This window comes from Trachymyrmex septentrionalis, unplaced genomic scaffold, assembly GCF_001594115.1.
Source record: "Trachymyrmex septentrionalis isolate Tsep2-gDNA-1 unplaced genomic scaffold, Tsep1.0 scaffold175, whole genome shotgun sequence".
In the NCBI taxonomy this organism is placed as follows: domain Eukaryota; kingdom Metazoa; phylum Arthropoda; class Insecta; order Hymenoptera; family Formicidae; genus Trachymyrmex; species Trachymyrmex septentrionalis.
In genome coordinates, this window is record NW_017304917.1 from 403130 (window position 1) to 421551 (window position 18422).

The window sequence follows — 18422 nt, forward strand, 5'->3', positions numbered from 1 at the left end:
GCATAAATATAAACTTTATTTTGTTATTAAACATGTTAAAAGAATCAATAGTATTTTTACTAGCAAATGTAATTACGCATTGCTATTGCAATTTAACAAAAGCATATATAATGGTTTCACCATCTGATGATCAGTTTGATCGATAGATTAAGTATCAACCGATCAATTTTATTTGACGATAAATGTTATTGGTCAATTCCAGTAGAATAATCAATTGATCGAACTCATAGGAGATGATGAAACTGGACCTAAGCAATGTCCAATCCTAAACATTCAAAATAAATCAAATATATTTTGTTAAACGATGTACTGATATTTGTATATTCTTTATATTTTTGAAAGGAGCATACCAAAATTAGTCCTATATCTATAAATAATCAACTAAAGGAGAGAGATTTTCATGAAACTTACATTAAACGTTTTACTGATTGTGAGTCATAGAATCATACTGGTAAAAGGATTTCATGTAGAGATGACCAGGAGAGCCAATTGATGACTTGGGACATAGAATTAGATATGCTGCCTTTTCGAATAATATTTCTCTTCAGGGTTTCATGAAAATCTATTTTAGTGGACCATTTTGGATCAATTTTATTTCAGTTTATTTCTTTTTTGTTTAGTTTTATAATAAGTATTTATACAGAGAGTGGAAGTATAGTAACACCGTTACTTTTACCATTGCTTTTTACAGTAACGATTCATAATAATGACGTTGCAATTTTTATGACTGTTACGATAATTAACTAAACACTGGGCTGTTTACAAGTAATGAATAAAAATAACTCGTTACACACAAATAACAAGTTACTTTTTCAGTAATTTGTTATTTGTGTATAACGAATGATTTAAATAAATTAATAATTCGTAAATTTCAATATAAGAAGGATTTATTAGAGCCAAAACTGTTGGATATTTTATACGTAAAATAATTTATAACATCAAAATTAAAATTGCATACAGTAAACAATACAACATACATTTAGACTTTTAATCATTCTCAGTGTCAACACAGTTATTTACACAGTACACTACAACTCATATTTTGGAATATTGTTGGATGGCACATGATGTTGCCCTCATAGTCCTCACGTCTACATATTTAGCATATCTATGTAATGCATCGATGTAATTAATGAACGCACATCTATTTGGAGAACTTAAAAAGAAAAAACTATCGCTTTATTAGATTTTATTATATTTGAAGCTATTTTTATAAATAACTGTGTTGACACTGAGAATGAGCAGATTAAAGATCGAAATGTATGTAAAGGTCGTATTGTATTACTGTATGTAACTTTAATTTTGATGTTATAAATTATTTTACGTAAACATCCAACGGATTTGGCTCTAATAAGAACTTCTTGAAATTGAAATTTATGCATTATTAATTTATTTTTAATCTTTAATTTTAATAAAATAAAAAACAATGTATACATAATTCAATTAATAAACAATTTGTTAATAAGATGCGCAATTTGGAAAGAATTTAATAATTTATATCAATTAGAATGCATTTTATTTATTTTATTACACAATTATCTATTATTACTGTATTTTTTCTACTAAAGTGTATGCTTTTACTAACAATAGTAAGCATGCTCATTTTTTTAATTTTTTCTTTAAAAAAATAATTTATACATTTATTAAGTTATACATTTACTATGTATATATAATTAGTGAATTATATGTTTGTATTGTAATATAAAAAAGAAAGTATTTCTTTACATTACGGACACTTCTTCAATGATCTTGATCTTGACATTAGTTATAGAGATAAGAGTACTGATCAATTTTTTTTTATAAATTAATTGGTCTCATATAGTTTTTGAGATATATTTACATAAAATTTGTTTTCAAAATTTCATTATTTTCTGTGCTTTATTATAAATATGACACTTTATATATGATGGTGTAGATAAATGACCTTCAAAAGGTTTTAGGTAGTCGTCACTGTTTCATTCAAAAGATATTAACAAATAAAGTTAAAAAATAATGTCTTATTTTTACTAATATACATACGCCGAGATACTATCGTATCTGGAAATATGATAGTGTCTCGGCGCTAAGAGTGCAACATCATGGCGCGAGATACTGCTATGCTCCTTTATGAAGTTTTCCTTTGCGAATTGCGCCGAATCGAGATTATCAGATCTCAAAACAGCTGATCCGAGTTTTACGCTTAATCAATAGCTTACACTTAGATTGTATTACACGTGCTTTTATTTTTTTCTTTATTTATTCTACAAACGGAGATATTGCAAAGTAAAGTCCGGATCTGTAACTTTTTGAAATAAAATACTCAGATAAAATAAGAAACATTCCCAGTAAAAGTATCTAGCGTGTGCATACATATATATAATTGGACAGTCATTTAAGTTACGAAAATTGTGCAAGCTATTAGATTTAAGTCTAAATAAACTTAGATTTGTAAGACATGCATTCCGAAAAAGAAAAAAGAACAGTAAACTTTATTTTTATTCGGTGTAAAACATTCAGATTAAGTTCATTATTACATAAAAATTGTAATTACTTTTTATTATTTATTTTTATTAACTATTATTAAAAGTTTTGAATCGTTTTTATAATTTTTCTTATTTGATCTAACAGCGCCAAATGTTTATTTCTTTAATTATTTGTGATTATATTTAAATGGACAAGGTAACGCAAATTTGACATAACGCTATGAATAATGTTTTGAAGGAGAATTAAATAATTACTACTTTGATTGAAAGAGAAAATGTTTTTGAATTGCAATATGAAAATTTCATATAAGAGAATTAAAGCCATTTGGATCGGAATAGGAAGATCCTTCAATAGGAATACAAAAATATATACTTAGTATTTGTTGTACAAAAGTTAAAGATAATACCACATGGATTATATTCTTTATTTAAATAGGTTTGGTTGGTGTGGGATTTAACTTGGCGCCAGAGTTGTTACTAAATCTTTTATGTATATACGAATGATTCATATCATTAGAGTTAAGTAAATAACAAAGATAGTACTTGGGCTTTACTTTTTAATTTAATAGAATTGTAGTATTTGGGTTTTAATTTTTAACATGATACAATAATTTTTTTCGAGGAGAAATAATTTTTAACAAAGAATTAAAACTGTCATATTACTAAAACACTTTAATAAGAATATCTTTAAAGAGGAATTAAAACTATTATTTCTTGGGTTGGAATAATAAAAAGATATGTAACATATTATTTAGATTTATTCGAGAAGCACATATATTCTTACTCTTTTTACCTTTTTTAAAAAGGTTAAAAACTATATTATACCTTTCTTGCCTAGGGGCGTACGACTTTCCACGCAAAGAGTTCCACCTCATCTTTCCCTTGCCTAGGGGCGTATGACTTTCCACGCAAAGAGTTCCACCTCATCTTTCCCTTGCCTCGGGACGTACGACTTTCTAAGCGAAGTGAATTTTACATCACCTCTGCCTCTGTTAAGGGGCACATGGCTTTCCAGCGACTTGGCGAGATGGGATAGAACTCGCTTCGCGTGGAAAGTACGTCCCGAGGCAAGAGAAGAGGGAGGTGGAGTGAAACTCGCTTTGAATGGACAGTCGTAGAATATATTTTAATGCAGAAAATTTTTTATATATATATACATACAGGGTGTCCAATTTAAGATCCCACCCCAAATAACTTTTTTATTTTTGATCTTAAAAAAATATGTAAGGAAATACAATATGTATGTGTGTATATACGAGGTCTGTTCAAAAAGTATCGCGAATTTTGTGTTTTTTCAAAAATTATTTATTTATTCATGAATATCTATTTTGTCCCCTTCAAAGTAATCCCCATCAGATATTATACACTTGTGCCAACGTTTTTTCCAATCCTCGAAGCACTTCAAAAAATTATTTTTTGTGATCTTGTTCAGCTCCTCCTTCGATGCCGTCTTTATCTCCTCAATCGTAGCGTAGCGTCGTCCTTTCATGGGCCTCTTCAGTTTCGGGAACAAGAAAAAGTCACAGGGGGCCAGATCTGGGGAATACGGTGGCTGCGGCATCATTAGTGTGTTGTTTTTGGTCAAAAATTCGCGCACAAGCAACGATGTGTGAGCAGGGGCGTTATCATGGTGCAAAAGCCAATTTTTGTTCTTCCACAAATCCGGGCGTTTCTGGCGGATTGCTTCGCGCAAATTGCGCATAACTTGCAGGTAATATTCCTTATTGACCGTTCTACCCTGTGGCAAGAACTCATGATGCACCACGCCCCTGCAATCGAAGAAAACTGTAAGCAAAACCTTCACATTCGACCGAACTTGGCGCGCTTTTTTCGGTCTTGGCTCGTGCGGCAGCTTCCATTGGGATGATTGAGCTTTGGTTTCCACGTCATAACCATAAACCCATGATTCGTCACCAGTTATGACCCTCTGGAGCAAATTTGGGTCGTCGCGGACAGAGTCCAACAGCTCCTTAGCAATGTTAATGCGATGCTGTTTTTGGTCGAAATTGAGCAATTTTGGTACGAATTTCGCGGCGACCCGTCTCATGCCCAAATCATTGGTAAAAATCGAATGGCACGAGCCAATCGATATGTTTAGGTCCTCAGCAACCTCTCTAACGGTGATTCGACGATTGGCCAATACTATTTTCTTCACTTCATCAATGTTTTCGTCTGTTGTTGACGTGCTCGGGCGTCCGGCACGCTCTTCGTCGTTCACATCTTCTCGGCCCTCTGAGAACATTTTGTACCACCGATAAACGTTGCTTCGGTCCAAGGTAGCTTCACCATATGCCACAGTCAACATTCGGAATGCGTCCGCGCACTTAATTTTGTTTTTCACACAAAATTTGATACAGATTCTTTGATCCATTTTTTGGAATAGGCAAAAATCGAAGACGAGCCAAAACACGTGCAAGCAAAGCAGCTGTCAAAAATTAACTGAACATTCAAAATGGCCGAACTTGTCGGCATAAGTGAGAGACATGAGTACCAACAAAAAAATCGAAAATCGAATATACGTAACCCGCGGAAATTCAAAATTCGCGATACTTTTTGAACAGACCTCATATATATATGTATATATATATGTCATTAGTTTGACTTTGAATAGTTGTTTGAAGGTCACGTGAAGGTTACCTTCAATTTCTTAAATGGAACCCCCTATTTTTTATTGTACATTCTTGATCATCTCGAGAGCTTTCCAAAATACTATAAATAAGTTCATTTTCATTAAGTACTTTTCAAGTTATAAGGCTTGTAAGTTGCAGCACCGCCGGCATTAGCATTATCCAAGGTATCCGACCGACTAAAACCTCTTAAATATTGTTCGGGATCATGTCTTGAATAACATTTGTTAAGATCAAAGTCATTGGAGATTATTTCTTTTATTTTCATTTTTGCACCAAGAATTCATTTTTACATAAAAATGAAAATAAGAGGAGCAACCTCCAATGATTTTAGAGGTCACAACTTTCGTCTGAAACATTTTTTTTTAAGATCAAAAATAAAAAAATTATTTGGGATGGGACATTAAAATGGGACACCTTATATAATATAGAATGTTCTATTTTAAATAATGCATTTAAGATTTCTCGAAAACTGTATATATAGTAGAACAGAAAAATGTTTCAAACAAAAGTTGTATAATTCGAAGGGAGATAAGAAGGTTGACTTGATCTTGGATAATGTCAAGACCAGGTTAAGGTGACGTCGATCTTTTTAAATAGAATCCCCTATTTTTTATTATATATTCTTGTAGGTTATCTCGAGAGCTTTTCAAAACACTATTATAAAATATTTTTTCTTTAAGTGCTTTTTGTGTTATGAGGATTGAAAGTTACAGTACCGCCGGCATTAGCATTACGCAAGGTGTCTGACCGATGGCTAAAATCTCTCGAATGTTATTCAGGATTATGTCCTGAATAACATTTGTCAAGATCAAGGCCACTAGAGATTATTCCTTTTATTTTCATTTTTGCACTAAAAATTCATTTTTACGTTCAAATAAAAAAAAGTACAACCTCCAATGGCTTTGATCAAATCAGTGATATCTTTTTATATTCCTCTCTAAACTATACAACTTTTGTTTAAAATATTTTTCCGTATCTAGCATAGTTTTCAGGAAATCTTAATGCATTATTCAAAATAGGACACCCTGTATATTTAATATATTATCAATATATGATGAGCAGTAATATATTCTTAGATCTGTCAAGCAATAGGCTAGAGCCCAATATGGATGACGTACCAGTGCCCTCAGAGAATACATTTGATGTAACATTACCAGCAGCACATTCTGTAAGTCTATATTTTCTGGTATTCTAAAGATAAATAACATTTAATATACTATTGGCCATGTTTATTTGTAATACACGTAACTTAAAACTTTATAAAATATGTAATTAAATTTATTCTGTAGTATTTAGGACAAAATTTAGAGGAATTGAGAGGAAGAACTATATTGGATGATGGTATTTATATAAATCTACCATTATTAGTGAAGCAGTCTGTATTGTTCCCTGGACAAACGTTACCAATGACAGTCTTTGGCACACAGACTATAGAGATGTTACAAACTTGTATACAAAATGATCGTACTTTTGGTGTCGTGTGTTATGGTAATCCTGATATGGAGCGAATAGGGACAACTGCTGAAATCTACGAATACACAGATGGGGGTATATGGTTGGATCATGGTCGACGAGAGTTTCGTTTGAAAGCTAAAGGCAGACAACGTTTTAAAATATTACGTATTATTACACAGGTTAGTTCTTATATTTAATATATACTAATTATATTTACAACAGTTATTCGATTGATGTTATGGAGTTATTCGGAAAGTTTGAAGCGTTTTTGAATAAATGGCAATTAAGTATAATTAGGTCATGTAAAAACTATAATGGGTATGATTTATATGTAATCTAAAAGGCGCGAAATTTATGGTATGTTTTTAATGAAAACTGTTGGTCACATTTAGATTTTAGCGAAATTTTGTTTTAGTTTAAAATTTTTCATTTTAAAATAAATGCAAAAATAGCAATTTTTATAAAAAAAAGTTAAAAACAAATAACACCAACGCTTATAGAAGTCAGCGCGAAAAGTAATGCGCTGACAAAAATCAACAAAACATACCGATTTTAATATTTTAATATAATATGAGCGTTTTGGTTAAATCTACGCTGTAGATTTGAGTCATCTTCGGCATAATTTTACAGTTAAAGAATAAAAAATTCACAGGATAGCGGCATTTACATCACCAAATTTGATGTCGCATCATTTCGCTCAAGGGAGAAATAAATAACAATCCATATCTCATCACAGTTTCAAGACTGGATGGAAATTATATATATTTACAACTATAATATAAATTTTACAGTGTTTTATAATGATTACAAAACGAAAATTTTCTTTTCATGCAGTGTGCCATAAACTCATTTATAATGACAAAATGTTCCGAATAATAACACTTTCGGATCATAAACAATTAAATAAATCATGTTGAAAAATATTGTAATTAATAAAACTCATCAGAGGTCTTAAATTTAAAACAGTCAAAAACAAAGTGATAACATGGTACGTATAACCCAGATAGTCAAATGCGTCGAAGATGCCGCCATGTTGCTGTCAACCGTTGCTGCAATAGATGTCGATGAATAAGTAGCTTTTCATGTGTATAATATTGCTTTCATATAAATTTTAAATTTAATGATTGCAAATTGATAACATTTTGATGATACCACTTTCTTATGCATAACGAATGTACATGTGATGGCAACTATTTTCATAGCTTTACGCACTACACGCTGTTCGCGTTTGATAGCATGTTGACGGCATCTTGATGGCAACATGAGAGCAACTTGTCATCACGATGTGATATCCGTGAAAAACAGCATTGACAACAACATTATGACAATATTTGCAAAAATAGGAATGCCATGCATTTGAAAATGTGTAAACGTATATTCCTGTTGAAAAAACCTATTATTTATTTGCATAAAAATATATTTTAAAATATGTTTTAGAATAAAAATTATTTAATTTTAAACAAGCTTATATATATATATATATATATATATATATATATATATATATACATACATATAAAATTATATATGCAGATTTTGTCCTACAACAAATGGATTTTTGTGAATAAATAAGATCTATTCAACAGGGATTATACTGTGATTTGTACAAAAATTGCAGATTTAAACAAATTTGTGTAGGTTTAAAAACCATACTTAGATTTATGTATTTTAAATAAGATTTTTTATTTCCAACGTAATGAACAATTTTTGAACTTGCTCAAATTTATCTAAATCTGTAGTTTATACAGGGAGACAAGTTTTCAATATTTATGAAGAGATGAGGAAGATGAGAAGTAAAATTTGAAGGTCATCGTCTGAACGCACAATAAGAAGAGAGAATATAGGGTGAGTCCGGATAAAAAGTTCACTACGTTCTTCTCGAAAACGGTTAGAGATAGAGGAAAGACATTGTGAAATAACGGATAGATGACACGTGTGTGCACAAGAGGACGCCAACAAGGAAGGATCCATCATCTAGGTTGCACACGAGGTCTGTTCAAAAAGTATCGCGAATTTTGAATTTCCGCGGGTTACGTATATTCGATTTTCGATTTTTTGTGGCGTTATGTTGGTACTCATGTCTCTCACTTATACCGACAAGTTCGGTCATTTTGAATGTTCAGTTAATTTTTGACAGCTGCTTTGCTTGCACGTGTTTTGGCTCGTCTTCGATTTTTGCCTATTCCAAAAAATGGATCAAAGAATCTGTATCAAATTTTGTGTGAAAAACAAAATCAAGTGCGCGGACGCATTCCGAATGTTGACTGTGGCATATGGTGAAGCTACCTTGGACCGAAGCAACGTTTATCGGTGGTACAAAATGTTCTCAGAGGGCCGAGAAGATGTGAACAACGAAGAGCGTGCCGTACGCCCGAGCACGTCAACAACAGACGAAAACATTGATGAAGTGAAGAAAATAGTATTGGCCAATCGTCGAATCACCGTTAGAGAGGTTGCTGAGGACCTAAACATATCGATTGGCTCGTGCCATTCGATTTTTACCAATGATTTGGGCATGAGATGGGTCGCCGCGAAATTCGTACCAAAATTGCTCAATTTCGACCAAAAATAGCATCGCATTAACATTGCAATTTTTGACCAAAAACAACACACTAATGATGCCACAGCCACCGTATTCCCCAGATCTGGCCCCCTCTGACTTTTTCTTGTTCCCGACACTGAAGAGGCCCATGAAAGGACGACACTACGCTACGATCGAGGAGATAAAGACGGCATCGAAGGAGGAGCTGAACAAGATCACAAAAAATAATTTTTTGAAGTGCTTCGAGGATTGGAAAAAACGTTGGCACAAGTGTATAATATCTGATGGGGATTACTTTGAAGGGGACAAAATAGATATTCATGAATAAATTAATAATTTTTGAAAAAACACAAAATTCGCGATACTTTTTGAACAGACCTCGTAGATTCGAAGACAGACAGAGATATAACATAGAGAGATACAATAAAGTTTTCCGATATTCGTAGGTGTTAAATATATATTTCGCTGTTTATTAATTATCTCCCAAATACCGTGCGTAACAATACATAGTGTCAGAAGTGCGATTCTGAAGAATTAGGATATAACTTCGATTCGAAAAGAAAAAGATATAGGTGATTATGGCGGCAGCAATCGTAAACTTGTGGCAATCGTCAGAGCAGCTAAATTTCGCCCGGGCGGGAGAAGAATGGTCAAAATGAATACGGTGTTTTAAGAGATACCGAATAGTGTATGGACTCGCGGACAAGACGGAGAGTGAGCAAATCAATGCGTTAATTTGCATAGGGGATTAAGCTGATAATGTGTTCGTGTCATTGCAGCTGCCCGCTGATAAGAAAGATAAATATGATGAGATTAAGAAAGTCTTCACGTTTTATAGTAAAGTGAAACATAATATATCTACGACCATGCCATGTTCAATCGCTGCCATCAAGGCGAAAGCGAATCCGTTGATGAATACATTACTGATCTTCACAGACTGGCTGGATTCTACGAATACGGACCATTAAAAGATGATTTCATTTGTGATAGACTAGTAGTAAGATCTCACGTTGGAAACAGTTGTCAGGATAGCAAAGCAGAGCGAGTAGATCAAGCGACAATTGCCAATCTTACACAACGATATGAAATTGGACCATGTTCATACACGCAAGCAAAAGAAGTACGCAAGCGAAATAGCAGAGAGAAAGAGTGAGAGAAATCAAGACTCTATATAGGTAATAAAGATAAAATAGGGATGGGTGATTTGTCGAAAGTGGAGGTAGATCGCATTTTGCAAAAAAATGTCTCACAAGTAAAGTTGCATGTCACTCATATTAAAAGATAGGACACTACACAAAAGTATGCCGAAATAGATAGTAACTAACGCAGCAGTACGTGCGATAGAGGCACGCAAAGAGACCGAAGATACGTTTATAATTATCGTAGAGGAAAGCTCAAGCGTTGAATCAATCTCTCTTTATCAGAATTTGATAAAGAAATTGGATAAAGGTAGATGGACGGTAACAGTCATCGACTTCCGGAAAAAGTCTACACTGGAACGGACATTACTTGCATTCCAAATAATGTGTATAATGAGCATTTTGCAGAATTTTTTTTGCGGAATTTCCGAAATAATGAGGAGCAATAATGGAATCACAGTTCGAATCTGTCGTAACTGCAAAGTTTACAAAATTTGCAGTTGAATGGGATTTTATACACATTACATCTAGCCCTCGCTTTCCCCAAAATAACAGGATGGTGAAAGTGAGCGTTCAAATAATTAAAAGATGTCTAAAAGAAAAATGAAGATCCATATGAGGTATTACAGATCCACTGATGAATTACAGAAATGTTCCATTTCTGTACAGATACTCCCCTGCAGAATTTCTTATGTGCAAGAGGATTAAGACGAAAATATTATTGCATCAAATAAATTGCTTTCAGAAATCCCAGAACAGTCAGCTTTAAGCAATTGAGAAGCTGGATATTGAAGTCGTCAAAAACAGAACTTTGATAAACGGCATGGCGTTCGAGATTTTCAAGAACTATCTCCAGGAGATGAAGTCTGGATAACAGATTTATGACGTTATGGAAGGATCGTCACCAAAGCAAAAATTCCACGTATTTATATTTAATTGAGACGAAAAAAAGAACGGACCGTGTGACGCAACCCCCATACAGCACACTAACATACGTAGGAAAATCAATATCTCAGAAATGTTGATTTGCAACATTGCAGTAACATCGCGAAATGTAGATTCAATATTGAAGAAACGTTGCAGAAATGTCTAATGTCCATTGAATTACAATGTCTGTGAGACATAAAAAATGTTTCTCATTAATTAATTCAATTTTATTATTAAAATAAGTATTATTGATTAACATCATATTCCAGAAAACACACGACAAAATTATAATTGAAAAAAACCGCTTCCTCATTTGGAAATTAATTTCCTTATTTTCCTAAGTAGTCACCCACCCAATCTTATACGCCATCCAACGATGCTTAACCTCTGCAATCGTACGGGAATTGCAACTTCGATGATCCATGAACACTGAATGTTCATGGATGTACAATTGTGACATAAATATGCAGAAAGACCACGATAGATGGCGTGTGTGGCGTACAAGAGGGCGGCAACAAGGAAGGATTCGTCATCTAAGTTCGAAAAAACAGGCAGAGATGTAACGTAACAATACAGACACTTACTATCAAAATGGTAGGATAAGTAGGGCGATATACTTTGAGGACCTTGAGTAACTTTAAATGTCCTTGGTTTTCATACTACCAATAAAAAAAGTTTTTTTTAATGGGAAAGTATTTTTTTTACTCGTTCTATCAATGGTGCTTATTGAGCTGAATAATCTTGCATTAGAGTATGAATTTCTTTTCGAAAATTCAATTGTTGGGATATAAACCAAAATTAGACTGAAAGTTTGGAACAAATTTTTTATTATTGCAATAAATGTTCAAAACTGCAATAAATGTTTTGTCATGTTTATCTAAGGTATATTCCGTTTTATGCATGATGCGCATAATGCATTATTTATCCTTGTTGTTCATCGATTGTTAAACAAGGATAAATGATATATTATGCACATCAGCGTAAAACGGAAAGCACTCCTTGATATGTCTGTAGTTTTCGTGGAAAATTTGCTTGGACTACTTCTAATTCTTGAATCGTTATTTTGCGAAAAATATTTTTTTATTCTTTCTTTCATGTTTTCCGAAGTGGTAAGATGTTGAAAGTAAGCTAGCTCCTTTATTCTTCCCCAAAGATATAATAGTTTAAACATGTTAAATTAGATGTCGCAGGGAATAATGTAAGACCACCTCTAATCAATTTGTTTGGGAACATTCTGTTGAATTCTCGCCTCGTATTTATACTGAAGTGGGGTGGTGCATATGTAACTGAAGCCACATTCGAGTCCTATCTTTCAACAGAATATCTTCTACTATCACTAAATTTGAAAATTATTTTTAAGAAAATAAACATCCTCTTGGTTGTTAGAGATTCCTAAAAAAAGAATAACCTAATTAACCGAACCAATGATTCCTGCCTAAACATATTAATATTCCACTGATGTTGATGATCCACAGTTCTCATTCTGTGTGAGTTGACTTTGCTTCAATAATGCAAATTGTGCCTGTTAATACGTGCTTTAAATGTTGCTTTATGTGATCACAACACAGATAAAAAAAAGGGTAATTATATACTTTAACAGACACCACATCAATGACCTTGATCTATGTTTTCAAGGTCATGATTCTGAATAACTTTGCCTTAACAAGTAGATGGCGATTTCTTATAGTTTTTGAGATATTTATTTAAGGACTAATTTGTGTAATAAATCTTTCTATTTGTGTAACACATTTTCTGCTTTAAAATACATTTTATGACTTTCCACGCAAAGACTTTCATCCCACCTTTCCGCCTACTTCAGGGACGCACGACTTTCCACGTGAAACGACTCCCACGCTATTCCCCCTTCCTGCCAAGGAAGCGTAAAAGCTCATACGTCCTTGGCACGGGGGGGGGAGGGAGAGGGGAGGGGAATAGGAGACTCTCCAATTCTAAATCTTCCTTTTCTATTGTGCTAAGTCACTTATTATTGATGAAGGATGTTGATGTTTGAATCAGTTATTAAGTTCAATTTGCTTTTAGAAAAGAAAAAGGTCTTTATTGAGGAACAGACGAGACAGAGACTGACTCGCATGGCAACGATGCAAGAGTCTATTTTTTTAGTTAGAGTAACATGGCAACGCAACGGTCAACCCGAATAACAAAAACGGTCAAGACATGACACGGAGGCACTCGGGCCTTTTCGTTAAACATCGATAGCGCACTTACATTACTCACACAAGCACACTAAGCTGATTCAACAAAGGACATCACTTTGAATAAGTTTTTGTTCCTTGGTGTAGCATTCTTATCTCTATACATTATTGGTAATGCTTCTATATTTTCATCCGCAATCAGATTTATCTTTTTTGCATTCTCTTCCTCTCCTATTATGTTCTTGTTTTGAAAACGTGATAATATATCGACGTTTCCGTGTTCAAGTGTAGGTCTGTGTTTGATGTCTCAAACTGCGACATGTAAACACTTCAACGATGAATCCGAACCGTTGCGTAGGGCCGTAATGCTGATTTTGACAAAGAAGATTTAGAAGAGATTTATGATCGATTATTAGAATGAAATGACGACTACACAGGTATCTATAGAATTTCTTCAAGGCGAAGATTATTGCTAATTCTTTTTTCTGTACTTATGAATAGTTTTTTCTGCCGTTGAAAGAATTCTGGATGCAAATGCTATCGCCTTTTCAATTATTTTTCCTCCTTTCTGGATTCGATGAAAGATTACATTAACTCTAATTGATGATGCATCACAAGCAATTCCGATCGGTAGGTTAGGGTTATAATTAACTAGACTCGGAGCTCTAGAAAGGGCGATTTTTACTTAATTAAATACAGATTCACATTTATTTATCCATTACTATTTAACATCATCATAAGTAAGTCTATAAAGAGGTTCACAGTTATCTGCAAAATCAGGAACAAATTTATTATAAAAATAGACTAATTCTAAAAATGATTTTAGTTCTGTAACATTTTGTGGACATTGTATGCTCTCAATAGTTGCTACTTATTTGGATGCTTCGTTTGGAAAGGATGTGTTCTAAAAACTTTATATGTGGTTACAAAATTTGCACTTCTCTTTTGACAGATAAAAATTATATTCACGCATTCTTTTAAAAATATTTTGTAGAATTTGTAAGTGTTCTTTCTCACTTACTTATTTGTTTTTGTAACTATTATTAAATTTTCTTGCTCCTTTATTTTGTTTTCTATTCTGTTGCTGCGACTGTTTGAATGCCATAACTTTTGTTATCTTATTAACTTTCTCTTTTTGCTGAATATTAGATATTTCACGAACAAGTGATAAGCTCTGCTCTGAACGTTTCTGTGCTGTGGCTAACTACTTCTTCTAGCGAGATTTCATCTGGCTTGGCGAAAAGTTGTTTTTGGGCTACTTTATTACGTAAATCGAATACAAATTGATCTCGTAAACGTATTTTAAGATCAGTGCTAAACTTACTTACTTTCATAGCCAGACGAAGTTCTGCTAAAAATTGAGTCACAGATTCTCCTTGATTTTGTTTCCTACTCATAAAACGATACCTTTCCGCTAATGCCTTCGACGGTGGTTTATAGCCTTGAAGATCTCAAATAATTCCTTAAGTTTTTGTCTTTCGGTTGTGCTAGAGAGAGCAAGGACATTAACATTTCTACAACTGATAATCCAAGTGTAGATGACAATGTCGCTACATATCTTTTTGCTATGAAAACTTTTTCAACACTCGCCTTCTCACTTTGATTACTGATGTATCTTCCATATTGTTTGCTAATAAAAATGTTTTAAAAGTACAAATCCATACCTTCTACCTCGATATTATCTATAGCTGAATCGAAGAGCCTATAAACATTTTGCAACTCTAACCTCAGAATTCTTTCTGATTTTCTTGATTATATATCCGTTTTCTAATTTTGCTTCTTATCCTCCATTATCCTCCGTTATCCTCGTCATCAAATGTATGATGTTCTTAGGTAGTAAAAATGAATACTCGGTCTTTTTTGTGTTAATCAATGAGCAACTTTATTCAATTCAAAATCTCTCGTGTTAAGAACAGTTAAGAAGAAGCTTGTAATAGATAGCTAACTTAGAATCTTACAGTCCACTTCTAGTACGCCAGAGCGCCGTCTATCACTAACCATAATACTAACTCTCGCTACAATAGTTCCGTATACTATATGCTTGCTTGAGTATTCCTTCGTCAAATAATTTGTGGTTTTGAAAAGAATCGTTTGGTGGTTCTGGAAAAAAATCGTTCAATAGTACTGAAATTAATTTAGTAATCGGTCCAATAGCCTTTTTTTGTGCAACTACTTGCTGCAATCTTGTACCACTCAAATTGGCAAAATATTCAGGCTTATGCCTTAAATTTTCCCATCGCATGCGCAACCAGATGTGCTTTAGTTTTTTCATACCTAGAATACCATAAATTTGCATTGATTCCCCAAACATTTTCTATCAAATTGACAACCGATTTTGGCAGAACATCAATTTTTAGATACTGAGCGAACCATTCTTTTACTATGCGTGCAGTATGGACTGCACTATCTGTTTTGAATTAATTGAAATGTCGGAATATCTTCGGTGTATATTCTGCGAATGCTAGGGAGCAACACGGTCTTCAGAATATTCACGTATTCTAAAGCATCCATATACGACGACATTTTGATTAATTCTTCTGCACAATGTGCACTTATCTAGCTTCACATATCACAAGTGATAAGCCCACTTCACCCCCCGAGGAACCACATATTTTGGATTAAGTTGATGGTTTTTGGATCTCCACACTTGTATATGTTGATCATCTGTTGAACAAAATACTTTCTCGTTAATCCAAATAGTTCTGTTCCAATCTTCAGGTGAAGCAGTATTTAATTGATGCAGCGCAAAAGCGACATGAAAATCACGATGCTTCCTCGTTAAAGGAATTTTATGTGCAGCACGAAAACAATACACGTTTGCTTTGTATAAATGTCTTTGCGCTGTCCAATTAAATATCTGTAAATTCATTTGATTTACAGAATGCGATACTGGAAGAAAAGGATTAGAATCTACCCGAGCAATTAAGACTGCTTCTTCAATCGTTCGTTAATCGCGGTCTACAATTGTGTTCTCGTTTATCTTTTAGTATTCTATTTCCTCCTCTTGCCATCGCTTAATCCATTTACGCACATTTGTTTCACTACACGGAATACGACGTGCAATATCTTGCACATCTATTCCACATTCTCACATCTCAATAATGCGGCTACCATGAACAATATTGAGATTATTTACCAATTACACGATCAGCACAACACGAATGTTAAAAAGAAATTAAAACAAATGAATGTATTAGCGATTGCATTATGTTCTCCGACACTGTAATCGCTAATATATTCATTTGTTTTAACTTCTTAAAACGACGTTTTTTTTTCCATACTAGTAAGAGACACGATGAAAAAAGACGAAGAATTGTACTACGGTCGTTACAAATTCAAAAAGCGCAGTATACTTCGATCGCATTCTTCGATTTTGTCAAAAAACTGCTGATGGAATGACGTAAATAACGAATCGAATTATAAAAATTAATTATTTTTGTATACTATATATTTAATAAGAATTTTTTAAATAATGCTAACAAAATACGAAACACGCATGAAAACACATATAGTTTATTTGTATATTTATAATTCTTTAGCAATATATGTAAGATACAATTAATGTAGGGAATTAAATAAGAGAAAAAGAACCCTTTTTTTCGATCGAAATAAGTCTTGTAGCTAATAATGTTCAATATATTGTATAATATAAATTTTAACAATTATAATTTTCAGTACTATATTATTATTATTATTATTATTAGGCGTTAGGAACTCGAAAGCTCATTGCCGCAAATACCAAATCCCGCCACTGTTCCCGTCCCTGAGCCAGATCCCTCCATTTGTGACCCTCGTACCCCATTTCGTTAAGATCCATTCTAATATTTTCTTCCCATCTACGTCTTGGTCTACCCAATGGTCTTTTCCCATCCGGTTTACCAATTAGTACTTTATATGCAATTCGATTTTTTTTTTTTCAGTACTATAAAAGAGAGTAATTAAGCAATTATTAAATTTGATTTTAGTATTATTTAAACTATTCTTTAATCTTAAAATTATTAAATTATTTGACAGAGGGGGAGAGAGAGGGAAGAGGGAGGGAGGGGGATGAAGAAAGGGTATGGAGGGAAAGTAATGAAGGAGGGGAGGGAGGGAGGGAGGGGGGAGAGAGAGAGAGACTCAGGCGAGCGTAATTTTATTATTAATGTGTAGGCTTGTGCCTGTTACACTATGTGTAGCGCTGGTTTTCACGTCGACGTGGCCTTGTGACCTTTATACAAATTGCTGATATGGATAATGGTTGATTATGAGCTCGAAGGACCAAATGATTGAAAATTGTGTCACGTAATCTTGAAATTAGTGTGTATTTCATCTTTTTACAAAAAAAAAGGTGCGCTAACAACTGTTGGTTCAAGATGAAAGCGTATTCGAGAATGAGGCAACGCCTGTAAACAGAACTAGATAGGTTCGCGCTGTATAGAGGGCTTGACAGGCAGAGAATATAGAGAGACACGTGCGCGGGAATAAGAACATACGTAGTGCGTACAATCAACGAAAAGAATAGCTTTCATAAAAAGATCATAATTTTTAATTTTAATAAATGACGTATTTCTTTGACATTTTTTTATATATGCTTATCTCTGCTATATGTATATTTATTGCGCCAATCACTAACTCTGATTAACCTAATTGATTGATTAAGTATCAGTGATTAGTCAATTCTGTAGAACAGCAAATGCAATTGATCAGTTCCAATGTAACAATCAATCAAGTTAATCAGAGTTGGTGTGTGAGATAGGCCCGTAATATATAACATATAAAACATTATACATCATATATAGAGTATATAAAGAGTAGTGTAAACATAAAGATATAATTCTGCTGGAATATATAATTTTATATGCAACAGAAAAAATATGTAATAAGTTTCAACACAGTATTTTAAATGTTATTGACAATGTCTCATCTCTTCTTATTTCATGCGTGCACGCGCGTTGAGCGTTATTGCCACAACGTCGATAAATCGAACTTTTACTCTGACCCGAGCGAATTAATGCACTGCACTGTACATGTTGCCACTTTTTGAACCTATTTTATTGATTATGACATTCTTCATTATGGTTTATTTCAGTGCTCGCAAAGATCTATACATTTCGAGCTGATTCCATCGAGCG

At 33.4% G+C, this 18422-nt stretch overlaps 1 protein-coding gene across 1 annotated transcript in view; it reads left to right on the forward strand.

The window, feature by feature from the left end:
• The window catches only part of LOC108746520 (protein cereblon), a 45192-nt gene that overhangs the window by 20225 nt on the left and 6545 nt on the right, over positions 1-18422 (forward strand). Inside the window, exons 3-4 of the mRNA XM_018483342.1 lie at positions 6169-6260; positions 6382-6726. Of these exons, the coding sequence (XP_018338844.1) occupies positions 6169-6260; positions 6382-6726 (437 nt within the window). The remainder of the gene's footprint in view (positions 1-6168; positions 6261-6381; positions 6727-18422) is intronic.